Here is a 27,692-nt window from a genome sequence, read left to right as displayed (position 1 = left end):
AACCCCACGAGTTCAGGAAAGGTTTCGAAACTTTTTTGCCGGACCTTCAAATCAGTAAAACTTCTGGACCATTGAAAAAACACTGGATATTCTAATATATTCACCAGCAGTGCCGCACTCATGCAACAACTTTTATTTCTAAAGCTGAGAAAATCCAATTAACACCAAGAGCTCAGAAAAGGTCTCAAAGGAACTAGTCAAGGCTATGGATTATTGGAAAAAATTCTGAAAATTTCAATAAAGCGCCATAAATGCGGTCATCAACTAACAGCTGTTACTCAAATCACTGGGAAAGCTGTAGGAATTTTATAATTAACCCCACGAGTTCAGGAAGGAGAAAGGAAAACATTTCCAATCTTTGAAAATGCTGGAGATTTTAATTAAGGCGTCAAGTTTCGAATGCCACTCGCGAATATCAAAAACTCGATCGCTGCTCTTATTTGAGCCAAATTAAATTTAGAGAACGCTCCGCGTTGATTAGCATATTCATACGAATAGCGAAAATTGCAATACACATCTTGTATACCGAACCGGATCGCGTTTCAAATTTAGGTCAGATTGTAATTGCTCCACCCCTGTTTGTCAAAGGCGACGGAAATGTACATCACCTAAAAGGTTTTAATTACGCCGTTGTTTTTGTGTTGTTATTGATGCTGTGCCATTGTTAAGGCAATAAAACCGAAATACGCTGCGCTTTGCCCTCGAAAATTAGCCATTAATTATTTTACAATTACCCTTTCGCGTGCACGTTAATTGTCAACTTTAACATTTCGTTAATGGAGTGCACTGGAAAAAGCAACGCAATTTGATTTCAAATAGCTATACGTTTTTTTCGAAACTGTAGCTTGGATTGAGCTTTTGGTGATTTGAAATGCTTGTCTTGAAGTTTCCGACCCTCCTCCTACTTTATACGGAAATCCTGCAGAAGCTTGTGGGGTTAATTTTCAAAAACTTGCGTTTCCTGGCCTTTCCGAAGCATTTTTTAATACTTTGATGTTTTTTTTTGAAACTTCCAGATCTTCTATTACTTGAAAATCCTCCTCCAGACACACGGAAATCCTACAGAAGGTTGTGGGGTTAATTTAAGCCAATCTGTGCCTTCTCCTGGTGCAAAAAGTGATAGGGTACCGACTTTCTGAGGCATTCTGATGATACGCAGACATACGGAAATCCTGCAAGAGCTTTTGGAGTGAATTCTCGTAAATCTGCGTCTTCTCCTGGTGCGAAAAGTGGAAAAGCATACTTGAACGCTGCGTTTTTGAGTCATTTGCTGACTCTTTGAGCCTTTTCCTGAATATTCCTGATCTTCTTGAATTCAAAAATCATACTCAAACATACGGATATCCTGCAGAAACTTGTAGGGCGAAGTCTCGCAAATCTGCGTCTTCTCCTGGTGCGAAAAGTGGAAGAGCATACTTGAACGCTGCCTTTTTTGAGTCATTTGCTGACTCTTTGAGCCTTTTCCTGAAAATTCCAGATTTTCTTGAATTCAAAAATCATACTCAAACATACGGAAATCCTGCAGAAGCTTGTGGGGCGCATTTTTGCAAATCTGCGTCTTCTCCTGGTGCAAAAAGTGATAGGGGACCTTGGACATTGACTTTCTGAGGCATTTTTTTTAACTATTTAGGGCTTTTCTTGATTGATTCCAAATCTTCTTGTACTCAAAAATGATACGCAGACATACAGAAATACTGCAGGAGCTTTTGGGGTGAATTCTCGCAAATTTGGGTCTTCTCCTGGTGCGAAACGTGGAAGAGCACACTTGAACGCAGCCTTTTTGAGTCATTTGCTGACTCTTTGAGCCTTTTCCTGAAAATTCCAGATCTTCTTAAATTCAAAAATGATACTCAAACATACGGATGTCCTGCAGAAACTTGTGGGTTGAATTCTCACAAATCTGCGTCTTCTCCTAGTGAGAAAAATGATAGGTGACACTTGGACATTGACTTTCTGAGGCATATGTTAACTCTTTGGGGCTTTTCTTGAAAATTCTAAATCTTCTTATACTCAAAAATGATACCCAGATATACGGAAATCCTGTGGGGTGAATTTTTTCAAATCTGCGTCTTCTCCGGATGCAAAAAGTGATAGGGGACACTTGGACACTGCCTTTCTGAGGCCTTTGTTGACTCTTTGGGGTTTTTCTTAAAAATGCCAAATCTTCTTATACCTACCCAAAAATGTTCTCAGACATGCGGAAATCCTCCAGAATCTCATGGGGTTAATTTACGCAAAATCCCGGTGCTTTAAGTGACGCTCCCTAGGAATTTATTAAAGTTCTCCGATTTTTCTTGAAAATGCGAATTGTTCTCAAACTTGAATGCCGTTTTAAAAAATATGGGAATCCTTTGCTTGTTCCTGGAATAAGTTTTCAATAAATACACGTGACTGCAATTTGTGTTGCCTATCCACCAGATGTTCTACGAACGATTCGATAAAATTGGGGTTGTTACCCTATAATTCCACTAATAGAGTAGACGGACGAATTCGGGTGTAAATTTTACATGACGATCTTCGTTTACGTGACCGGTTTGTTAACGGTTTGCTAATTTTAGCGAAAAGTTCACGTTTCCAGACGATTTTTATCGGCGCTTCATAAATAAGCGTCGGGATTCGATATCAAAGGCGAACAGAAGGGAAGTCCCTATTTTTACCGGAACGTGTCATGCGATAGCGAAACCGCATCAACAAATTAACACCTAAACTTTAGAATGAGGTAGCTTGGGACAATCAATCAGAAATTTCGAAAAAAGTGGTGCCCCCCCCCCCACAACGCGTCATGAAAATCGCAAATACTTGCTCTACAAGAAGTCCAACAGCCAATCTAAGCTCATTACTCTACGCAAAATTGAGCGCCAAATTATGCGCCGTTAGGATAAATTTTAGCCCAGAGGCGTGCTGAGAAGGGGGCCAAAGCACCCCTAAACCCCGATGCTACGCCTCTGGCTTGTTAGATCTTAAAACTGTTGACTGCCCAATCTAAAAAATCGAGGAACTTGAAACACTACCCTGGGAATGAAAAACACAGCAACGCAACGCGCTTTTTTCCTCTTGTTGTTTATACAATTAGCGAGGTAGACGTAACAAAGTACCTAATTGACAGTTTTTGTTGTTCATTAGCGAGCAAATAGTAGTTATCCATTCCTCGTGCCCGACGCTTGTGCGATTCGCTGTGCAAAAATCCCTTCAAAATGGTAAGTACCCGCAGCATCCCAGAATGGTGTGCTCATTAGTTTAATTGATTGGGAAGGTATTAAGAAACCGGCATAATTAAATGTATCGTCCAAGATGACAACTGTCAATTGTTTAAGTAAATAAATTAAACGTACCCTCCTCCTCGTAATAGAATTGTACACCTGGTGCCCTCTGGCCCCCACTTTACAGTTGTTTAATTAAATGTTTTGAGTGAATTTTTGAGTCTGAAATTGGGCATGGAATATAACGCTGCTTTAGAGTAGGCTCTGAAGTAGAGGAACACAATTGTAGAGATTTGAGTGAGCCTTGAATTTACCTCCGCATTCAAATTTAGTGTCTTTTTTAGAGTGCTGGGATCAGAGCTTTTGTTTTTTGAGCGTTGGATTTAATGTCTTCAGTAAAAATTTTTATTCTTAGCGTTTAAGGCCACGAATTTGCGCCTCGGCTTCTTTAAATTCTTCAAATCTTCACATTCTTCTTGAAATTTTTAGAATTCTTCAAACTTGGTGGCTTTAATTCGTCCAATTCTTCAAATTTTGCTGTTATTAAAAATCTTCATTCTTCAAATTGTTGGAAAACCTTTTTTAAGTTGTTTCATAAGGTTATTCAAATTTAGATTCTTCTCCTCGGCATCTTCTGTTTTTTTGAATTCTTCAATTTCTTGGCAGATTATTGTAGGAACTACTGTCGAATTTTTTCGATTCTTCGCACATCTTTCGTTTCTTCCAATTATTCCAATTTCTCAGATTCTTCAAATCACTCAGATTCTTAATCCTTGGAATTCTCCTCTTTAAGATCTTCGGATGGTTCTTTAGATCTGCCGGGTCCTCTAGATTGTTAAGCTTCTTTAGTTGCTTCTTCATCCCTTTTTTTAAATTCCTCTCACATTTCCAATTCTTCAGCTTCTTTAAATTTTTGAAATATTGACATTTTGCGCAGTTTTGCGCATTTTAGATTAGACTTTGCGCGGCAAAACGTCTACTTAAATTATGAGCTGTTAAATTTAGTTTGTATCCTATGTAAATAGGGCTATTTTACACACAAAAAGCCAACCGGCGCGGTCACGTAGGTACATTTGAAATTTATGCGCCGTTTTTGCGCTTTTTTAAATTAGACTTTGGGCGTCAAAACGTACACTTCAATTGGGCGGTTAAATTTCGTTTGTTGAATTCTTTTGTTCCTCCCAAAAACCTGCATACAAATTGGACTGTCAAACTTTATTTCCAAAACGTCTGATTATGTATCTCGTAGAAAACTCAAGCAATTTTACAAAAAAAAATGCATCTTCCGCGTAAAGTCTACTTTTTTTTGGGTAATAATTATGCGCGGTTTTGTGCCCCTATGCGCCATTTTGACTTTTGCTTTCCAAAACGTCCTTTTAAAATGCATTGATTATGTATCTCGTAGAAAACTCAAGCAATTTTACAACAAAAAATGCATCTTCCGCGGAAAATCTACTTTTTTTGGGTGATAATTATGCGCGGGTTTGTGCCCCTATGCGCGATTTTGACTTTCGCTTTCCAAAATCTTTTAAAATGCATTGATTATGTATCTCGTAGAAAACTCAAGCAATTTTACAAAAAAAAATGCATCTTGCGCGTCAAATCTTCTATTTTTGGGTGATAATTATGCGCAGGTTTGTGCCCCTATGCGCGATTTTGACTTTTGCTTTCCAAAACGTCCTTTTAAAATGCATTGATTATGTATCTCGTAGAAAACGCAAGCAATTTTACAAAAAAAAAATGCATCTTCCGCGTAAAATCTACTTTTTTTGGGTGATAATTATGCGCGGGTTTGTGCCCCTATGCGCGATTTTGACTTTCGCTTTCCAAAATTTCCTTTTAAAATGCATTGATTATGTATCACGTAGAAAACGCAAGCAATTTAAAAAAAAATGCATCTTCCGCGTAAAATCTACTTTTTTTGGGTGATCATTAAGCGTGGGTTTGTGCCCCTATGCGCGATTTTGACTTTTGCTTTCCAAAACGTCCTTTTAAAATGCATTGATTATGTATCTCGTAGAAAACTCAAGCAATTTTACAAAAAAAATGCATGTTCCGCGTAAAATCTTCTTTTTTTGGGTGATAATTATGCGGGGGTTTGTGCCCCTATGCGCGATGTTGACTTTTGCTTTCCAAAACGTCCTTTTAAAATGCATTGATTATGTATCTCGTAGAAAACTCAAGCAATTTTACAAAAAAAAATGCATCTTCCGCGTAAAATCTACTTTTTTTGGGTGATAATTATGCGTGGGTTTGTGCCCCTATGCGCGATTTTGACTTTTGCTTTCCAAAACGTCCTTTTAAAATGCATTGATTATGTATCTCGTAGAAAACTCAAGCAATTTTACAAAAAAAAATGCATCTTCCGCGTAAAATCTACTTTTTTTGGGTGATAATTATGCGTGGGTTTGTGCCCCTATGGCCGATTTTGACTTTTGCTTTCCAAAACGTCCTTTTAAAATGCATTGATTATGTATCTCGTAGAAAGCTCAAGCAATTTTACAAAAAAAAACGCATCTTCCGCGTAAAATCTACTTTTTTTGGGTGATAATTATGCGTGGGTTTGTGCCCCTATGCCCCATTTTGACTTTTGCTTTCCAAAACGTCCTTTTAAAATGCATTGATTATGTATCTCGTAGAAAACTCAAGCAATTATACAAAAAAATGCATCTTCCGCGTAAAATCTACTTTTTTTGGGTGATAATTATGCGCGGGTTTGTGCCCCTATGCGCGATTTTGACTTTTGCTTTCCAAAACGTCCTTTTAAAATGCATTGATTATGTATCTCGTAGAAAACTCGAGCAATTTTACAAAAAAAATGCATCTTCCGCGTAAAATCTACTTTTTTTGGGTGACAATTATGCGCGGTTTTGTGCCCCTATGCGCGATTTTGATTTTTGCTCCCCAAAACGTCCTTTTAAAATGCATTGATTTTGTATCTCGTAGAAAACGCAAGCTATTTTTCAAAAATTTAATCTTGCAGCCGCGCAGATTCTTTTTCGTGCGCCAATAATCAATATGCGCCATCTTGCGCATTCTAATTAAATGTTGGAATTAAATTCTGCTTCCCGAAACCAATTTGATTTTGTATCCTGATGATGAAAACGCAAGCTATTTTACATAAAGTTAATGTGGGGCAATTATGCGCCCTTTTGCGCCTTTTCACTTCTTGCACTTTATTTACTATAAACTAGAATAAGAAATACTCCCTTAACACAATTGTCTCTCCCAAAAAGGTTAATCTTTCCCGAGCGAAACTATTAACCTTTGGAAAACTCGTCCACGTCATCTCAGCATTAGCATACAACTATGACGTTTCGGTTGGCGAATTCCCAGAACCTCCCGCTTAGTATGAATGAACACGAAAACAACCCCATCCGACTTGCTTATCGAAGAAAAGCCCACACTTTCAACCCCATTTCGTTCGAAATCAATATTTCCGATGTGGGCGACTTTAAGAGTTCATTCACTGCCCCTGCGGGCCCCAATTACCGATGCGTCCGATCGATCCGATCTCGCGAGGTTAATTATGGCCGAAAGACGCGAAGATGGACAGCTCGAAAGAGGAGAAAAAAAAGGGGGCATTAATTGAGTGGAAGACGCCTGGTTTTCCGGGTGAGGGGCATGCGCCGATAGTAACCCCCACACGAGCGGCGCCGTGTTCCATTCAAAACCGGCGAACCCCTGAAAGTTCACCAGTTTAGCTGGGGGTGCGGGCGAGAATTCGCGCGGTCGGTTTATCAATGGGGTTGGTGGAACGTGTTGATAGCTAGTTAATTTTTACACAAATTTATTTTCTTATCGCCGCCGATATCGAGTGTTCGTCGAAGGTGCGCGCGAAGGGCGTCCACGCCATCTTTTCTCGCGCGATCGCCGAATGAAAGGGTAACGTATATTACGTGCGCACAAATTGATTTTGTCCAACAAAAAAAAACACCCTGTTTGTACTGTAGTTACCACGTGTTGCTCGATGTAACAAAAGGACCGGTACCGTTGCGCTCGGACAAAGGGGTGAATGTCAGCGCCTGGCGCCAAATGAAACTTCATCCTGGAGGACGTCTGAGACTTTAATGTTCCCGTCGGAATGGCACGTTTGACCTTGATAATAGAATGGGATTTCATTAACGCACTCGGCAAATATTTATACGTATCGATTTTCTCCGGCACGTTTTGACAATTCCGATGATGAGATCCGCTCGTTTGATATGGGTCACATTTTTCCAATGCCAAACTCAATAGACATGTTGGTGACGTCATCGCGGTGTCCAACAGTTGTCCAAGTACTCAGAATCTTGTCACAATTCATCCCCTCGCGAGTTTGCCAATTAATTTAATTGGGGGATTTAATTAATTAAATTCCAAAAAACCAATTTCATAACTAATTAACTGCGAAGTAAATGTTTACGCCAAAAACCAGGAAGATGCGGTCGCTTTTTGTTCCGCCATTTTGTTTCCAGGCATCTTGTTTCTATTAATTCGCCATTTTGTGTTCACAATTGCCACTCATTTAGTCGCATAGGAAAAGTTAGGATTTTCAATATGGAGACTAATCAACGTTTCCGAAAACAGGGCACCGAGAAACACGCGCTTCGAAACGAAGATCAAAACTGGAAATAAAATGGTGGAAGCAAACGTAAACTCCCGGTTCGAAATCATCTCGATTTTATCTGTTTTTTAAAAGCAAGGCCCAAAAAGTGGCCATTTTTTGTACTCCAAGGAAGACACGATGGAGAGGATGGAGTCAGGGAACAGATCCACAGCTACAAAACGGATAAGCTTGTGAGCCGAACTGGAAAGATGTAGCTATCCAAAAGCAAAATGGTGGAAATGAAATGCAATGGCAATGGACGTGTCGAAAACCCAGGCCAGTCCACGTGTCAAAATAAAATAGGTTCCTGACAGGACAGACAAGAGAGGATATATAAAAAATTTAAATTCAAAACTTCTGCAAAAGAGTCTTCATAAAAACGAATATTCTGCAAATCTTGGGAATCCGTGAACTAATTTTTAGAGATTTTTTGAAAATTTAATAATAAAACCTTGAGAGAATTTTCAGAGGATCTCTAAAACTATTAATGTTATGGAATATTTGGAGAATTTTGTGAAAATTTTGTAGGTATCTGTAGAAAACCTGTGAAGAGTCTTCAGGGAATCTTTAAAAAGCCTTCAGAGAATTCTACCTTTAAAAAACTGCAAAAAGTATCTTCAGAGCCAATAATTTAGGGGAAAGACTTTTACCGAATCTCCAAAAATCTGTACGAAATCTTCGAAGGCTTTTCAGGAAAACTTTAAAGAATCACCAAATAATCTTCACAAGATATTCTAAAAATTTTGAGAGAAAAATCAGATTATCTTCAGAAAATCTTTCACTAATCTTGAAGGAATCTTAGTGTAAATCTTATGGAATCAGAGAATGTTCGGAAAATTTTGAGTATCTTCAAAACACTCTTTGAAAAGTCTTCGGGTAATCTTCAAAAAACCTCTCAGATCAGTATCTTCAGGGGATCTTTAACAAATGTTTAAGAAATCTTCAAAGAATTTTCAGAAAATCTTAAAAGAATCGTCAGTTCACGAAAATCTTGAGACAATATTTACACGATCTCCAGGTAATGTTAAAAAAATCTTCAAATAATCTTCAGGCAATATACTAAAAATCTTGGAAACCCCTGAGAGAATTTCTAGACGATTCTTGGGAACTTTTGGAAAATCATTAGAGTATCTCAAGGAATCTTAAGGGAACACTATAGAATCTTTCATGAATTTTACAGAATCTCGAAAAATATGACGAATATTCTGTTTTTTTTTCCTGAAGCTTAACTTAACTGACAATGCTTTCAAAAGTTTCTGAAAATTCTTTGAAGATTTCCTACACATTTTGAAAGATAGTCCAAATTCTCTAAAAATTCTTCAATGATTCAATAACGATTTTACTAAGATTCTTTCAAAATTTCCTAAAGATCTTGTGAAAATATTCTAGAGATTTCCCGAAGTTCTTTAGAAATTTTCAGAACATCCTCTGAATATTATCTAAGAGCTGTTTGAAGATTTTCCGAAGACTCTTCGAAGATTTTTACCAATGTATTGAAGATATTAAAGATTTTCCGAAAATTCTCTGATTCCATATGAATTATTTTAAGATTCTTTCAAGATTATCGAAAAATTTTCGGAAAATGTTCTGAAGATAATTCGATTTTTCGAAGCTCTTTAAAGATTCTCTAACTTTCTTTCAAGATTTTCTGAACATACCCCTGATTTTCCGAAGTTCTCTAAAAAGTATGTAAAATTTCTCTCAGGGGTTCTGTCAAGATGTTTAGAATATTCCGTGAAGATTATCTCATGATTATTTTAATATTTTCCGAAAACCCTTCGAAGATTTCGTACGGATTTTTGGAGATTCAGTAAAAATTCTTAAAAGATTCTATACGTATTCTCTTAAAGGTGCCTCAAGATTTTCCAACCAAAGGTGCTCAAGAATCGTCTAGAAATTATTTCAAGGGTTTCCAAGATTTTTAGTGTAGTGCTAGGAAGATGCTCTAGGTACTCTAAAGATTTCTCGAAGTTCTCGAAAGATCGTGTGGATATTCTGTCAAGTTTTAAAATATTTCCTGAAGCTTAACTGCCGATTCTTTCAAGAGTTTCTAAAAATTCTTTGAAGATTTTCTACACATTTTTGAAAGATAGTCCAAATTCTCTAAACATTCTTCTACTTCTACTAAGATTCTTTCAAAATTTCCTAACGATCTGAAAATATTCTAGAGATTTCTCGAAGTTCTTTAGAGATTTTCAGAACATCCTCTGAATCTTATCTACGAGTTGTTTGAAGATTTTCCGAAGACTTTTCGAAGATTTTTACTAACTTCCGAAAATTCTCTGATTCCATAGGAATTATTTTAAGATTCTTTCGAGATTACCTTAAGATTTTCGGAAAATTTTTTGAATATGCTTCGATTTTCCGAAGCTCTTTAAAGATTCTCTAAAAATTCTCTCGAAGATTCCCTCAAGAATATTCCATGAAGATTATCTTCGAAGATTTCCTACAGATTTTAGGTCTAGATTCTGTAAAGATTGATCAGATTCTATAAGCACTCCCTTAACATTTTTTAAAGATACCCTAAATATCCACTCAAGATACTCTAAAGAGCTTTCGAAGTTTCTTAAAGATAGTATTAACATTATTATCTGAAGGCTTCTTAAAGATTTCTCGAATTCTCTTCGAAGGTTTTCTGCAGATGTTTTGAAGATATCTAAAATTTTCTGAAAATTCTCCAAATATTCAATGCGAATTACTCTAATATTTTTTAGAGATTTCCTAATGGTTACCTGAAAAATCCCTGAAGGTATTCTAAAGATTTAAAAAAAAGTCTCCCGAACACTTCGAAGATGTTCTACAGATGTTTTGATGACACTCAAAATACTCTCCAAAAATCCTATAAGAATCCCTCCAAGATTTTTCCAACATTATCTAAAGATCCTTTTAAGGTATTCAAAAAATTTCCTTAAAGTCCTCTAAAGATTTATTTCCCAGGGATTCTCACCAGAAGTTCCCGGAAGAATTTTTAAAGATTTCCTGAATGCCTGAAGACTTTCCGAATATTGTCCAAGAATTCCTCTAATTCCACATTCTCCATTCTGTCTTCCCTGACGGTTAACAAAATGAACCTATTTTGAAACACAGACTGCCCTGTTTTTCGAAACGTTCATTGCATTTCATTTTCACCATTTTGTTTTTTATATGCACCTTCATGTTCTTGTTCTTTTCTTCTCAAGAAACTGACCTGAAACTTTTTCAATTATTTCAATGATTCAAGACTACCTAACGATCTTTTTTGAAGATTTCTTGAAGGGGTTGTCTCAAAGATTTTTAGAATTTTGATTAGTCTCTAAAGTATCTTCAGAAGATCCTTAAGTAACCTTGAATGAATCATTGAAGAATTTTTAGAGAATCTTGAAAGAATTGTCACTTGAGCTTAGGGATCTGTGAGAGTATTTGCAGACGATATTTCGAGAACTTGGGGAAATCTTTAGAAGATCTTTAGGTAATGTTAAAAAGTCTTCAAATAATCTTCAGGCAAAATGCTGAAAATCTTGGGACCCCGAGAGAATTTCAAGATGATTTTAAGGGACCAGCGGCAAATATTTAGAGCATCTTCAAAGAATTAATCTTGGAGCAATGCTTCTCAAAAAACTGAGAGAATCTTCAGAGTATATTCTAAAAACTGTGGGAGAAATTCCTGAGATGTAGACGATCTTCAGAGAATTTCGGGAAATCGTTAGGTCATCTTCAGGAAATCAGATTTTCTCAAAATTAGCTAAAAATCGTCTGGAAATAAACTCTAGCAAGATTTCTCTCCGACAATATAGTGCTCTGTTGACGGTTGAGAAAAAAAAACCTTTGAATTATTTCATTTTAAGCCGAAGAGTAAAAACAAAATGGCGGTATCCAAAATAATTCAATGTTAGAGTTAGATAACTCGAATTAGGAAATTTTCAATTAACCTGAAAACCTTCTCGCTGCATTCAATCCCGTAAATGGCACAATCCGAAATCCAATTTCAGATTCGTTACGGAATGTTGCAAATCCTGCCGGCCTCGTGTGTCAATTCGAACGTTACGTAAACGCATCGGTAACTACAGGTTTTTCCCTTCAATCGATAATCGCTTTAATTAAAAGCAGCTAAGCGCACGTGTATACAGGAATCCGCAATAACCGCGACCTTTGCAATTTAGGTCGACGCGCCGTTGAGTGACTATTATTACACCTGTCTGTGTTCATCGCAAAGTGCTACGTCATGAAGCTGCAACTGATCGTCGTCGAGACCGGCGAGAAGTGGAGGAAGGCGCTGTTGAGGTAGGTGAACACGCTGTATGCGGATCCAGCTCTAAACCACCGATTATATTAATTGCTTACTAAATTGCAAGTGTGGAATTAATTGCCCAATGTTATTACTCGTTGGTTAAATGGAGACTGTTGGTGGGTGGCAGCTATCAGCAAGGGTAGGGTCTTGAATAAATTACTTGGTGCTGGTATTTTAAATGCTAAACCACCCTAAATATTAATTAATTTTTAAATTTCAATTATGGAATTAATTGCCCCGTTTAGAACTGGTTGATTAAGTGGAGACTGTTTGGGGGTTGCAGCTACTCGCAAGGGTAGTGTCTTAAATAAATTAATTGGCGGTATGGTTTTAGTACTAAACCACTCTTTCTATTAATTGCTTACTAAATTGCAAGTATGAAATTAATTAAAATTAATTTAGAACTCGATTAAAAGGAGACTGTTTGGGGGGTGGCAGCTTAAACGTCAAGTATGTATTGTAATTGGAATGAAAGTCGCCCATTCCGTTCGTTCTGGAACACCCTGTATATATGCGCGCCGCGGGGTATCCGCTTTCCGAAAAAAAAGCGATTAGATAAGCGCACACGTCATACGTTACAAATGAAAAGCGAGGCGCGCTATAAATAAACAAATTGCCCAATCGACTATTTACCATACCTTAGTTATCAAAGTGTAGTGATCGTGATGAGAGGCTACGTTTTGGATTAGCCGCAATTTACCGAAAAAGTCGCCCTTCAGGTAAGTTTACAGGTCCAAGTCTGGCAAACGCGCACGAATTGGGTAATCCTGATAAGGTTGCAATTGTTGCTTCTATCGGGAGCGGAAGCGTAGCCTCGATAAGGGTTCCTGTTTCGATTTTACTTTTGCTACCTACTTCCACTTGTACGGGAACAATGATTTTTATCTAATTGCGCTAACAATGGGCATTTTTTTTGGGTTAGCAAAACGTTGGGATCGTTGACATTTCGTTGGCTATCGCCAAAGTAGTGCTCCGCGCAGTTCAAAATATTTACGTGAAGATATCAACTGAATGATACTAGGAAATTAAAACCAGTAGTGGGGAAGAATCGCTGGGGATTGATACTCTAAATTTGAGGAAGAAAGCTGTCCAAGGATTCCTTTTGAATCCACCAAGAGCTCAGTGAATTACTCCAGTTTGAGCAAAAGAGTTAAAACGCTTCAATATGGGTCTGCATGGGTGGTGAAGATTGTCTGAGGGGCGCCACTCAAAAATTTGAGGAAGAAAGCTCTCCAAGGACTCCTTTTGAATCCAAAAAGAGCTCGGTACATTACTCAAGTGTCTCGGCACCCTGTCCAAGCCCTTGGCCACGACACGAAAGCCGGGCGGGGGTAGCTTCGGTTGCTACCAGTCACTGTTCCGTAAGCGCCGAGCCTAGGATTTACCTATGTGTCACTTACGCTCATTTGCCTAGGCCGTTCACCTAGTCGCCATTCGGGACGCGTTTCGTAGGGTGCCACCCCACAGGAAATTTCTAGATAGACTATTAGGAGGTCTTTGGGACTTTTTCGTAGAGCTAGAAAAATTTCGAAAGTCTTTAAACGCGCGTAATCTCATATGGAATTTTAAAGAAAGCTCGGAAGATTCTTTAAAAGATCTTTAGAGAGCTTCAATAATTTTTAGATGTTTTCAGTATAATTAATAAGTTTCTGGAAATGGCAGGAAAGAATTTGGAAATTGTTGGAAGCTTTAAAGTTTTTTGAAATTTTTTAGAAATACTCTTTTAAGCCTTGGACAGATTTATGAATTCTTACACTATTCTAGCATTCACGGAATTCCTAAAATTTTTTACAGTATTTTGGGAGCTCTTAGAGATTTTTAGGATATTCGTGGGAATTTTTGGGATTCGATTGTGATTCTTAATTTTTTTGGGGATTCGATTGTGATCAAGTATTCGGGGGCACTCGCAAGTTTTGGAAATGTTTGGGAAATCGCTGGGGATGCTTGGGAACTCTTTGGAAACTTTTGAACTCTTGAAAAAGTTCGTTAGAAAAATGCTAGCTGAAACTTTGGAAATTTTTAAACGTTTTGGTAAAAATTTTGGAAGATTTAAGGCCCACGAAAAAGGGAAAGGAAGGAATAGACTTTCGAGAATTCTGGGAAGTTTTGGGAATACATATTTACAAAGCTCTGGAACTTAATGAAGGAAACTTAAAATTCAGGAAAAATTATAAAATTCTGAATTCTAGAATAGGATATAAAAAATTCGGAAAAACTTTGAAAATTAAAGAAAAACTCAGGAAAGTTCAGATAAATAAAAAAGTGAAAATTTATACAAAAATTTAGAGAAATTAAATAATTTAAATAATTCAGAAAAATTCAAAAAAATTCAGAAAAATTTGTAAATTAAAAAAAAACTCCTGCAAATATGCATGAAACGATTAGAAAGTGAAAAATATCCACAATTGAAAGTAAAACAATTCTAAAATTTAGAAAAATATTTAAAAAAATCAGTTCGAAGTAATTGGTAAAGTTCGGAAAAATTTGAAAAATTCTTAAAAATATTAAATGGAAAATTTAGAAAAAATTTCAGCAAAAAAAATGCAATGCTTCCCATACATAGGTACACGAAAAATTAAAAAGCAGAATTTAGAAAAATTCAAAGAAATTAAGAAAATTAGTGTTTTTACCTATAAAATGGGAGCTTCAGAAAAAAATTAATCAATTTAAACAATTCAGGAGTCAGAACTATATGATTGGCAAAGTGTGACAGAAGGCAGAATCGAAACAAAGTCGTCATACAATAGTAATCGCTCAATCTAATCGAGTTGGCCAAAGATAAGTAACTGCAATTGGGCCCTAATCTGAGAGTACTCTGTTAACGACTGATAAACCATCAAACTGAAATGAGATGAATATGTTTGCGTGGTTTGTGATGCATTGAACACACTGCTAATTTTACACCTTCCCACGCATTTGGCATCCAATAATGGACAATACGAATAATAAATTACTTTTTTGCGTAGGAAAATATCTTGTCGCGAATACCGCTTGGGCGTTTGCGCGTTGAGATGACGTGCATTTTTTTAAATAGGAACATTCATAGAGTAAACAACATTGATATGCAGTTTTCTCTATCGTATAAAAAATGTGTAAACAATCAAAGAAGCCTTAGAAGTTCTTGGGAAATTCATGGAAACTCCGGAAGCCTGGGAAAATGATCAGGAAGGTCATTTTTGGGAAAAAGCTTTGCAAATTTCTAGGAAAGTTCAGGAATTCTCAGAAGTTCTAGGATTTCTTGAGAATGTACATTTTCTGGAAATGTTCGCGCAGTCTTTAGGAATGTTTGGGAAGGCTGGGAAAATTCTCGAAAAGGCTTTGTGAAGAGGAAAAAATCTCTGGGAATCTTTAGGAATGTTCACGAAATGATTTTTTGAAATTCTGCATGTATTTCCAGAAACTCTACGAAAGTTTGAGTATTTAGGAATGTTAGGGAAGGCTTAGAAATGCGGGAAATTATGTCTGAATGTACTCGGGATGCCTTTCGGAAACGCTGATATCATTTTCTAAACTGCTTGGAACCTTTGTAGGTTTTTGGAATCTGTAGGTGTCGTCAGAAATTTCAAGAAGGCTCGTAGAATTTTCGAAAACTGCAATACTGAAAAATTTCTGGAATTTACAAACGCTTTAGGAAACCTTGTGAAACTCTCAGCTTTTGGAGCTGGGATATTTGGATCTCAGGAGGCCTTTTGGAATTTTTTTAAAGATTCCGTAGACCTCTAAAACCTGAATCTTAAAGCTCTTAAAGATTATTAAAACTTTCACTTCTTTTAAAGGCTCATAAACCCGGTTTTAATTTAGCTTACAGCACCAATACAGTCTTTAAAGGGTCTAACCCATTTACATGTAAGGGTTTTCTAGAAATCTAGAATTCATGAGAGGAAGTCTTGGAAAGGCTTTGAGAATCATCGGAAATTCTTAAAAGTTTCTGCAATTATTAGAGAATTTTTGAGGACGTTTAGGGAATTCCTGGAGACTTTATGAGTTTTGGAAAGATTCGGAAAAACTCTCAGAGGCTTTGGACATGCACGAAGAGTGAAAGAATGATTTTGGGAGGTTTGGGGATGTTGCGAAAGTCTCTGAGATTTTTGAAAAACAGAATTCGTAGAAAGCTTCAGGGATTGTTAGAAACTTTAGGAATTTTGTGAAGCATCGAGGAATTTTCAAAAAGCTTTCAGAAGTGCTTAGAAGCTTTCCAAAAAGAGACCTTGGAAAGGTTGGAGAATTCTGGGAAAGAAAGTGCATTTGCAAATACTGTTGAGGACCTTTTTGGTAAGTTTGGGGGCTTCAGAGACGTTTAAAATCTCCATAGATTTCAAAACATAACTGAAACACCAAAAGACCGACAAATTCGAGTGGGGTTAAAAGCTCCATAAGCCCTTCAAGATTTTTGTTGACCTTTAAGTCTCTTCCATGCTACTATAGTACGTAAAATTCTTATAACGACGCTTGGAAACTCATGTAGCAGACACTTATATACAAGAGATTTCCAAAAAATTCATAAAGCTTGACAATTCCTGAAACGTTCCAAGAAAATTTTGCGAGAATTTTCGGAAGCTTTAGAAAAGGCTGTGAGAATTCTTTGAAAGAGTTTGGAAATTCTTGAAAAATTTCTAGAAGTGTCAGAGGCTTTTCGAATTGAGAGACCTTTCGAAGAGAGTGGAAATGATTGGCAGAACCTCCGGAATTCTTGAGGAATCGATAGAAAGTCACGGAAAGTTTTTAGAAACCTTTGGGAACTCGGGTTGCTAGGGTGACTTCTTAGGCTGAACCTTGACTCTGCCTAGGTTTGGTCATGCGCCTAGAATTATGATCTTTGACAACACAGGCAAACTAGATTTGCTTAATAATAGTAATTCCAAGGCTTTGTCGAGCGAGCCGAAGGCGACGGAGCAAACCTAGGTAGGGTAGAGGTTCAGTTTTAAAAAAAGTCACCCTAGCAAACGTCTAATTTGTCTGGGGTTGCGTCGAACTCGCCTTCGGCTCGGCATTAATTTTATAATTATCATCTTTAACAACATAGGCGGCCTAGATTTGCTTAAAATAACAATTAAAGAGGCAACCTAGGCAGAGTAGAAGTTCAATTTAAAAAAGGCCACCCTAGACCTCTAATTTGCCTAGGGTTGTGTCGAAATCGCCTTCGGGTCAGTTGACATCAACTTTGCAAGTACAAAGTATACGTTTGCTAGAGTGACCTTTTAGGCTGAACCTTTACTCTGCCTAGGTTTGCGCCGTTTGAAATTATCATTTTTGACAACACGGGCATACTAGATTTGGTTAGAAATGAGAATTCCAGTAGGATTGCCGATCGAGCCGGAGGCGAGTTCGGCACAACCTAGGCAGAGTAGAAGTTCAGCTGAACAAACGTCACCCTAGAAAGCCTCTACTCTGCATGAACCTTTACTCTGCCTAGGTTTGTGCCGAACTCGCCTTCGGCTCGCTCGGCAATGCCTTTGAAATTATCATTTTTGACAACACGGGCATACTAGATTTGGTTAAAAATGAGAATACCAGTAGGATTGGCGAGCGAGCCGGAGGCGAGTTCGGAACAACCTAGGCAGAGTAGAAGTTGCGCTTAAGAAAAGTAACCAGGGCAAACCTCTAATTTACCTAGGGTTGTGTCGAACACAACCTAGGCAGAATAGAAGTTCAGCTGAAGAAACGTCACCCTAGAAAGACTCTACTCTGCATGAACCTTTACTCTGCCTAGGTTTGTGCCGAACTCGCCTTCGGCTCGCTCGGCAATGCCTTTGAAATTATCATTTTTGACAACACGGGCATACTAGATTTGGTTAAAAATGAGAATACCAGTAGGATTGGCGAGCGAGCCGGAGGCGAGTTCGGAACAACCTAGGCAGAGTAGAAGTTGCGCTTAAGAAAAGTAACCAGGGCAAACCTCTAATTTACCTAGGGTTGTGTCGAACACAACCTAGGCAGAATAGAAGTTCAGCTGAAGAAACGTCACCCTAGAAAGACTCTACTCTGCCTAGGGTTGTGTCGAAATCGTCTTCGAGTCACTTTGCAATTACAATTTTTAACAAAGTATACGTTTGTTAGTGGCTTTTTAGGCTGAACCTCTACTTTGCCTAGGTTCGTGCCGAACTCGCCTTGGCTCACTCGGAAATGCCTTTGGAATTATCATTTTTGACAACACGAGCATACTAGATCTGCTTAAAAATGAGAATTGTAGTGGGATTGTCGAGCGAGCCGAAGGCGAGTTCGGCACAACCTAGGCAGACCGCAGAGTAGAAGTTGCGCTTAAGAAAAGTAACCAGGGCAAACCTCTAATTTACCTAGGGTTGTGTCGAACACAACCTAGGCAGAATAGAAGTTCAGCTGAAGAAACGTCACCCTAGAAAGCCTCTACTCTGCATAGGGTTGTGTCGAAATCGCCTTCGTGTCAGTGGACAACTTTGCAATTACAATTTTTAACAAAGTATACGTTTGCTAGAGTGACCTTTTAGGCTGAACCTTTACTCTGCCTAGGTTTGTGCCGAACTCGCCTTCGGCTCGCTCGGCAATGCCTTTGAAATTATCATTTTTGACAACACGGGCATACTAGATTTGGTTAAAAATGAGAATACCAGTAGGATTGGCGAGCGAGCCGGAGGCGAGTTCGGAACAACCTAGGCAGAGTAGAAGTTGCGCTTAAGAAAAGTAACCAGGGCAAACCTCTAATTTACCTAGGGTTGTGTCGAACACAACCTAGGCAGAATAGAAGTTCAGCTGAAGAAACGTCACCATAGAAAGCCTCTACTCTGCCTAGGGTTGTGCCGAAATCGTCTTCGAGTCACTTTGCAATTACAATTTTTAACAAAGTATACGTTTGCTAGTGACATTTTAGGCTGAACCTCTACTCTGCCTAGGTTCGTGCCGAACTCGCCTTGGCTCACTCGGAAATGCCTTTGGAATTATCATTTTTGACAACACGAGCATACTAGATCTGCTTAAAAATGAGAATTGTAGTGGGATTGCCGAGCGAGCCGAAGGCGAGTTCGGCACAACCGAGGCAGAGTAGAAGTTGCGCTTAAGAAAAGTAACCAGGGCAAACCTCTAATTTACCTAGGGTTGTGTCGAAATCGCCTTCGTGTCAGTGGACAACTTTGCAATAACAATTTTTAACAAAGTATACGTTTGCTAGAGTGACCTTTTAGGTTTTACCTCTACTCCGCGTAGGTTTGTGCCGAACCTTAAAATTATCATTTTTGGCAATACGGGTATACTAGATTTGCTAAATAATTAGAAATTGTAGTGGGATTGCCGAGCGAGCCGGAAGCGAGTTCGGCACAACCTAGGCAGCGTAGAAGTTCAACTGAAAAAAGATAATAATTCCAAAGGCATTGCCGAGAGAATCGGAGGCCTGTTCGGCACGACCCTAGGCAGAGTGGAAGTTCTGTTTAAGAAAGTCACCCTTGCAAACCTTTACTCTGCCTAGGCCGAACTCGCCTTAGTTACTCTTAGAACTTTTCACAATAGCTGAAGCTGAAAGATTTCAAAGACTTTATAGAAGACCTTTTAAAGATCTTCATTAAAAGCTACTAAAATGCGGGCGTAAAGGCCATTGAAAACTCTTGTAGAGAAAATATTTGTTGGCTTAAATGTTTCTCAAAAGGCTCTAAGTTTTAATATAAAGATCCTCAAATGCTCTTAAGTGCACTTTAGGGGGTAATTAGCGCTTAATTTCAATACTGAGGAGGCGCATATTAATGACTTAATTTCTGCAAAAGAAAAATTCATTTATATAAAAGTCAGGAAAATCACACATTACTGACGAGGAAACATTATTAATTTGTGAGTCAAGTATAGTATCATTTTACTGGCGAGTTTTGTATTAAATTTTATCCGAAATTTTCAATTTGACAATTTTCATGTAGAACTTGTAGACATTCCCTGTGACATGCGCGGCCGGAAAAATGACAGTTGCGGCCGGTACAGCCGCCTGGTATTACTGCCTGCAAAATATCCTGACATGGAGTAGGCATCAAACTGAAGCATGACGATTGTGAGTAAAATAATAATTACGAAATATCACATGTTATTATGATGCGCGCATTTTGAGCCTAATTAAAAGTTCGCCATAAATTTGTGTGAATCATTCAATAGTCGTAATTGCTGTTTCAAACTGTCGTCATATCAAATTCTTCGACGCAAAACTACAGCGTGACCCATTCGGGTTTGCAACAAAAGATCGACAAGAAATGCACGTGACGTCGTAGGTCAGGCACTTCCAAAAAACTCGCCGACCCTTCACCCCACCGCCCCGTGCATAATTTAGCAACAATTTGTCATCGATCTTCCGGTTTGTTTGGGAATTTGACGCCTCCCACGTGACGGTGACGTTTTTTTTTTTTGCATAAATAAATGAGTCATACGCGTGTCTTGATATCTTTTACGTTATTTTTGGCAGTGCGCCCCCCATTCATTTCCTACACGCAAACTCACTTCGGCCGTCGATCGTCAGTTGTCGCGCCATTCGAAAATAGGCGGGAAATTTCCCGTTTTAAAAATCCAAAGTCCGTCGGCCCGAGTTCGAACGAAGCTCGAGAAGCCCCTCTTAAAAACTTCTGACGATACAACAGAAATTTACAACTTCGGTTTTCGTGTACTCTTTAAAGCGGAGTATTTGTCGGTTGCGCGGGGAGGAAAACCGCTAATTAAGCTGTACGTATTTTGTTCTCGGCGGACAACAATGGCATATTATTGCGCGAAAACCTCGGCTCGTTTTGTGTAATATTGGTGGCTGTGATTATGAGTTTGTCGGGTGATAATGAACAACTTTAGCTAATAATTACGTAGGTACGTAGTCCATTGGGCAAAATGCGATAAGTCAGTGGCGTGCGAGCGATTTGTGAAAGTCTCTCACTTTTACTTTTGACTGCACCGTCGAAGTGCACTTTCCTCCCATCGTTTGAGGAATTTGTAGACCGTAAATTAAATTGCGTTGTAATGGCCAATAATTGTGTTCGACATTGATTGGCGTGTACCGAGAAAAAAAAATGCTTTTTTTAGCCTGTTAACAGAAATTCAAGGTGAATGCAGAGTCGAGGGGAAATTAAAAACAGAACATTCGGTTGATTATTCATTATACAAAGTGAGTCATCCATAATGAAAAAACATTGTAAACATATCATCTGATTAGCCAGGAAATAAAACAGCTGACAATCGCCCAAGTCAAGATTCGAAAAGCGATAACGAAGAGTTGGACTTTGGTGACGTTAATCGCTGTTGACCAAGGGCAAGGTCCATTATCTAAACTGGATTTTCTTAATTGACTTTGAGGCTATCGTTGGGTACCTGTGTCGTGGGAAGTTTTTGGCGCCAAGAAAGTGGGGAACCCTACCTAAATTGAATTGGGGGTGTTCCAAGAATGGCATAATATTGACCGTTTGCAGTTGGCAATAGCTTTTTGCATATTTAAAGTATGAAACAATAAATATGCAAAAGTATTCCTGTTTTGGCATATATGAAAACGCTTTTTTTGGAAATAATTTTGAAAGTGGTTCGTTTCTGCTAAGTGGACACTGGACACGTTCAACTTAAGGGTGTTTGACCACTCTTTTTCTCAAATATTGTAATTCATATCAAATCTCGAGTTAAATATGCACATCGGTATGCTTAGTTTTTTTTTTTGGTAACTTGAACATTTTTCTAAAGTAAACGTAATGGGGCGAACAAGTGCAATTTAGGGGTGTTTGACACGTAACTATATCAAATGCTCTGATTGACACTAAATCTACAGATATCAACCCTTAAATTTGTACTAATACGCTTCATTTTTTGTAAATATTTTTCAAACTTGGTGACTTTTCCGCGTAAATTTTCAGTCGGCAAACGATGGGGTGGATCTTTTTATGGCGCACAATATCACTTTTCCGGAAGAATATTCGGCGCGCAAAAAAGGGAAATTCATTTAGTGGTAAAGTGCTCCTTTCTTCTGTCACGGACGTTGCCGAATCGTTTTCGGTTTTGTGCTTAATTTTCGTTTTTCGCGTCCCAATTTTGCGCCATTCCTCTCTCCACGATATTCGCGACGCAGGCCACGATGAAGTTCGCGCGTCGGCGAAACTCACGCGCGGCTCAGGTGAGTAAATTTACACGCACGTTCAACTGAAACTTTTGACATTTGCGCGTCATTGTCGCCGTTGGCATTTCGCCCTTGGCGACGGAAATGTCAAATGTTGTGATTGCGATTGCCAAAACGTGAATTGCGTCGCGGGAATAAAATAGTCGATTTCATTTTTGTCAGTTCTATCCAATAGGGAATTGAAAATGCGAAAGACGCGAGAAATGTCAGATTTCCATTTCACAATCCATTTCCCATTTCTGACAGGTCTTAAAAATAATGGCACCGAATGGCTCACTTTACAAGGGGGCGTTTCATTGACTTACAGTTCACAATTTAATCGTGTGATGTAAGAATTTATTGTTTCAAGTTCGAATTTCTAATCATCCAACAGCTCATCCCCCCCCCCCCTCGCAACCCTCGTCCCAACCCCTTCGTCGATTTTTACTGAACAAACACAAGTACTCTGTAGTAGGGAGTACTTGTTGGACTCCTGATCACTTATATTGCCCCCCACAGATTATTGTACTGTCATTATGCGCACTCCAAGAATTCAACTTTGCGCCTCCAAATGATAGAAATTATTGCGCAAATTCAATTACTTACCCTTCTTATGCACAGTAATAGTAATTAATTGTAATTAATTATTTCTCGTTACGATAATTAAACCCAATTTGGCGCCATTGTAATTTTTAATTTTGGGCTTGTATTGTTAAAATATTACTTTTTCTTTTTGTGCGGTAATTTGAACGTATGCGCCGCTAGAATTTAATTGTGCGCCTCCAAGTGATACACCTTGTTTCAATTAATTTGTCTATTCACAATAATTGTAATTAATTAATCTTAAAACGCAATGATTAAACTGCACTCGAAACTGCATTTTGCACAAATTAATTATTCCTTTATGTGGTAATTAGCGCCGAACATTCTTGTAAACTACACCATCATATATTAATTGAATAATTAATTTTATTAATGGCTGCCCAATGTTGTATTTTTGTGATTTAAAAAAAATCTACAAAATTGCAAAAATTCTATGGACCCGACTGTTATTTCCGTTGGTGATAATTAGCACCCGTTTTCGAGAATTTATTAACCTTCCCCTAATTAATTTAACGTTTTTGAGTTTGCAAAAGTTCTATAGATCTGACACATGGAAAATTAACTTTTTCCGCGATCATATATTAATTTAATTTTTATTAATACCACCCTAATTTTGCATTCTTGGGACTACGAATCCAATGCAAAAAATCTATGAACCCGACTACCTATGCAGTCATAGATAAATTCGAAAATTAATTTTTTAAACTGGCAATTAGTCCCAATTTTTAAAAATATAAGTTCTCTTCTGTCATACATTAATTTAATTAATTTCGCACCAATTTTGCATTTTTGAAATTCCTTCCTATCAAATACAAAAATTCTATGAATTCGATTGGGCAGTCATATATGAATGCGAAAATTAATTATTTCTTTCAGCGATAATTAGCCCCAATTTTTTAAAAAAAACTTCGAGTTCTCAGCAGTCATGCAGTAATTTAAGAATTAATTTTCTTAATGGACATTCCAATTATGCGTTTTTGGGAATAAATATTGGGTCCCTGATCAAATACAAGAATTGCACATGTTCTATGGAAAGGACTATGCGGTGAGACAAATGCGAAAATTAATTAAGGATCTTTTTGCTTGCTATTAGGTACTCCCAATTTAAAAAGTCACTACTGTAATATGTTAATTAATTCATTTAGTAATTAATTTCATTAATTGCGCTCCAATTTTATATTTTTGGGATAGTTATAGACAAATGCGAACATTATTTTTGAGGCGGCAGCAAGGGTGGCAACGAGGGTGCCAATTAGTCCCAATTAATTGTCACATTCGTCTACGACTGCATAATGGGGTGCATAGAAATTGATAAGGGACCCAATATTTATTCCCAAAAACATATAATTGGAGGGGCATTAATGAAATTAACCATTAAATTAGCTGGGCTAATTATTGCTCAAAGAATTAATTAATTTTCGCATTCGTAGATTATCTCGTAGATTACTGCATAATCGAGTCCACAGAATTTTTCTATTTGATAGGAAGCTCAAAAATAGTGCCCTATTAATTTAATTAATGTATGACAGTAGAGAAGGTTACCTAAATTATTGAAAATTGGGACTAATTGCAACAACAAAAATTAATTTTCGCATTTGTCTATGACTGCATAGGTCGGGCCTATAGAATTTTTGTAATGTTTCCATTGGATTTGTCTAAAAATGTATAATTGGGCTGTAATTAATGAAATTAACTCTGAAATTAATAATTAAATTAATGTATGACAGTAGAGGTTACCTAAATTTTTGAAAATCGGGACCAATTGCCACTAAAAACCAGGTGTCAAATTCTTGACAGAATAGCTTCCTAGCTGAAACCAAAAATTGCCAACATAGGTGCATTTTTTACGCATGCATTTTGTTTGCTTTTATTAGAGGGACCTACCATCCAATTTTCGTTAAAATTGCTCCATAAATAAGAAAGTTGGATGTTGCACATGCGCAACTCGATTTTTTGCGCATGCATTTTGTTTTCTTTTATTAGGAGGACCTACCATCCAAATTTCGTTTTAATTGTTCCATAAATAAGAAAATTGCATTTCTGCGCATGCGCAACACGATTTTTGCGCATGAATTTTGTTTGCTTTTATTAAAGGGACTTACCATAGAAATTTCGTTTAAATTGCTTCAGAAACAAGATCGTTGCGTTTTGCACATATGCAACACAATTTTTTGACTTTGACAATTTTTTTCTCCGTTTTTTGATAATATAACCCGGCCCAATTTTTTGTAGGTTGTACACAGGAAAATAAGGTCTTCCAAATAATAGAATAAAAATTTTAGGTTGCTATTTGAAAAAAAAAGTTCGATGCCGTTACGGCGCTCCAAAATTTTTTTTCAAAAATCCGGCCCGTTATTTTTCTGTTCGGTATGCCTAAAACATATATACAAAATTTCAACAAAATCCGTCGAGCCGTTTTCTCAGAAAATTGCCAACAAACGTACGTACGTACGTACGTACATACAGACGGAAAAAAATTTTATTCTTTAAAAGTTGCTTAAAATGGTCTAAAACGTCGACATTTGATGAAATTTTGAAATGTTCAAAAAACGGCTATCGCAATAGCTACCTAGCACATGCTAGGAAGCTAAAAATAATTTTCGCATTTGTCTATGACTGCATAGTCGGGTTCACAGATTTACTGCAATTTTATTGGACTTATAATCGCAAAAATGCAAAATTGGGTGTAATTAATACAATTATTATTAAATTAATGTATGGCAGTAGAGAAGGTTACATAATTTCTGTTTAATTGCCACGACTATGGCTGCATAGTTGGATCCATAGACTTTTTGCAATTTATGCATTGGATTTGTAATTCAAAAAATTCAAAATTTCGGCGTAATCTCGGGCGTAATTAATAAAATTAATTATTAAATTAACGTATAACTGTAGAGAAGCTTACTAGTTTTTTTTTAAATTGAGACTAACTGCCACTCAAAAAAGAACAATAATTTTCGCATTTGTCTATAACTGCATCGGATTCATAGATGTTTTGCAATTTTTGCATTGGATTTGTAATCCCAAGAATGCAAAATTAATTATTAAATTAATGTATGACAGTTGACAAGGTTACTTATTGTTTGTTTAAATGAAATTACTTAATTAACTTTGAAATCTTTGAAATTTAGAAAATTGGAGCTAATTACCGCCCAAAGAAATAATTAGTTTGTACAATCGTTTATGTGTGCATAGTAGGGACGAGGGAATTTTTGTGTTTGATAGATGACTCGATTTTTAATCTCAAAAACACAAAATTGGGGGACATCAATGAAATTAATTATTAAATTAAGGTACGACTGTGAAGTGAATTTTAGAAAATTGGGGCTAATTATCGCCCAAAGAATAATCAATAGTCGAGCGAGTTGTCGAGTCCATACAAATTTTCCAAAAATTTAAGTAACCTTCTCTACTGTCGCGCACGAAATCGCGCACTAATTTAATAATTAATTTGATTAATTTCGCATTTTGCATTTCTGTGATTCCAACCCAAAAATTCTATGTATCCGACTATGCAGTCATCGAGACAGCTCGCGAGGCAATCATAGACAATGCGAAAATTAATTATTCTCGTGTTGCAATTAGGTAGTACTAATTTTGAAAAATTTAAGTCTACTGTCATACATTAATTTAATTATTAATTCCGAGATTAATTCCTTCAATTGCGCTCCAATCCTTCGACAAATCTATTACGAACATTCTATGGACCAGACAAATGCGAAAATTATTGTTCTTTGTGTGGCAATTAGTTTCAGTTCTGAAAAATTGTCACCTTCTCTACTGTCATACATTAATTTAATAATTAATTAAATGAATGGTGCACCAATTAACTGAATAATTAGTTTCGTTAATTACGCCCCAATTTTGCATTTTTGGGATTACGAATTCGGTGCAAAAATTCCATGAACCCGCCTATACAGTCACAGACAAACGCGAAAATTAATTACTTTTGTGGTCAGTGGTCCCAATTTTCAAAAATGTAAGTAACCTCTACTGTCATGCATTAATTAATAATTAATTTTATTAATTGCGTTCCAACTTTCATTTTCGGGATTACACATCCAATTCCATGGACCCGACTGTGCCAGTCATAGACAAATGCGAAAATTAACTATCTTTTTGTGGCAATTTGTCTCAATTTTAAAGAATTTTAAGTTAACTTCTTTACTGTCATACATTAATTTTAATTGAATAATAATGGCGTCCCAATTTTACCTTTTTCGGACTACTGTCATGCGTTACTTTAATAATTAATTTTGATTAATTACCCCCCAATTTTGTCTTTTTGGGGATTACAAATACAATGCAAAAATTCTATGGACTCGACTATGCAGTCATAAAACAATGCGAAAATTAATTTTGTTGTGGCAATTATTCCCAATTTTCAAAAATGCTCTTCATACATTAATGTAATAATTAATTTCATTAATCTCGTCCCAATTTTGCATTTTTGAGATTACAAATTCAATACAAAAATTGCAATATTGGAATGGACGTCCATATGCAGCCATAGATGAATGCGACAATTGATTATTTTTTGGGTGATAATTAGCTCAAATGTTCTAAAATTCACGAGAAAATTCACTTCACAGTAGTATTTTAATTTAATAATTAATTTCATTGATGTCTTCCAATTTTGAGTTTTTGAGATAAAAAATCGAGTCCTCTAATTATTTCTTTGGGCGGTAAGTAATTACTAATTAGTCCCAATTTTCTAAATTTCAAAGATTAAGTAATTTAATAATTAACTAATTTCATTAAAACAAACAATAAGTAACCTTGTCAACTGTCATACATTAATTTGATAATAATTACTAAGTTATTTTTATAATATCCCTTTTATGGCTGTCATTTTTCAATTTAAGTGTCTTACTAAGAATTTGATAATTAATTGTGCCCCAATTTTGCATTTTTGAGATTACAGATCCAATGCGAAAGTTAATTTTCTTTTTTAAAAACATAAGTAACCGA

General features: G+C 37.0%; 1 protein-coding gene across 9 annotated transcripts in view; it reads left to right on the top strand.

The window, feature by feature from the left end:
* The first annotated feature begins 6,953 nt into the window (after positions 1–6,953).
* LOC116181195 (phosphatidylcholine:ceramide cholinephosphotransferase 2-like) overlaps positions 6,954–27,692 on the top strand; it is a 33,190-nt gene continuing 12,451 nt past the window's right edge. The window contains exons 1-2 of one of the 9 annotated variants that reach the window (XM_031501478.1): positions 6,954–7,085; positions 11,928–12,048. In XM_031501478.1, coding sequence (XP_031357338.1) covers positions 11,990–12,048 — 59 coding nt within the window. In that variant the 5' untranslated portion in view covers positions 6,954–7,085; positions 11,928–11,989. The other 8 variants (XM_031501487.1, XM_031501479.1, XM_031501483.1 and 5 more) reach the window with 8 other exon arrangements.

Source organism: Photinus pyralis, unplaced genomic scaffold (genome assembly GCF_008802855.1).
Source record: "Photinus pyralis isolate 1611_PpyrPB1 unplaced genomic scaffold, Ppyr1.3 Ppyr1.4_LG9, whole genome shotgun sequence".
NCBI classification, from domain to species: domain Eukaryota; kingdom Metazoa; phylum Arthropoda; class Insecta; order Coleoptera; family Lampyridae; genus Photinus; species Photinus pyralis.
The sequence above is the reverse complement of the archived record's forward strand: the minus strand, read 5'-3'. Positions and strand labels throughout refer to the sequence as shown.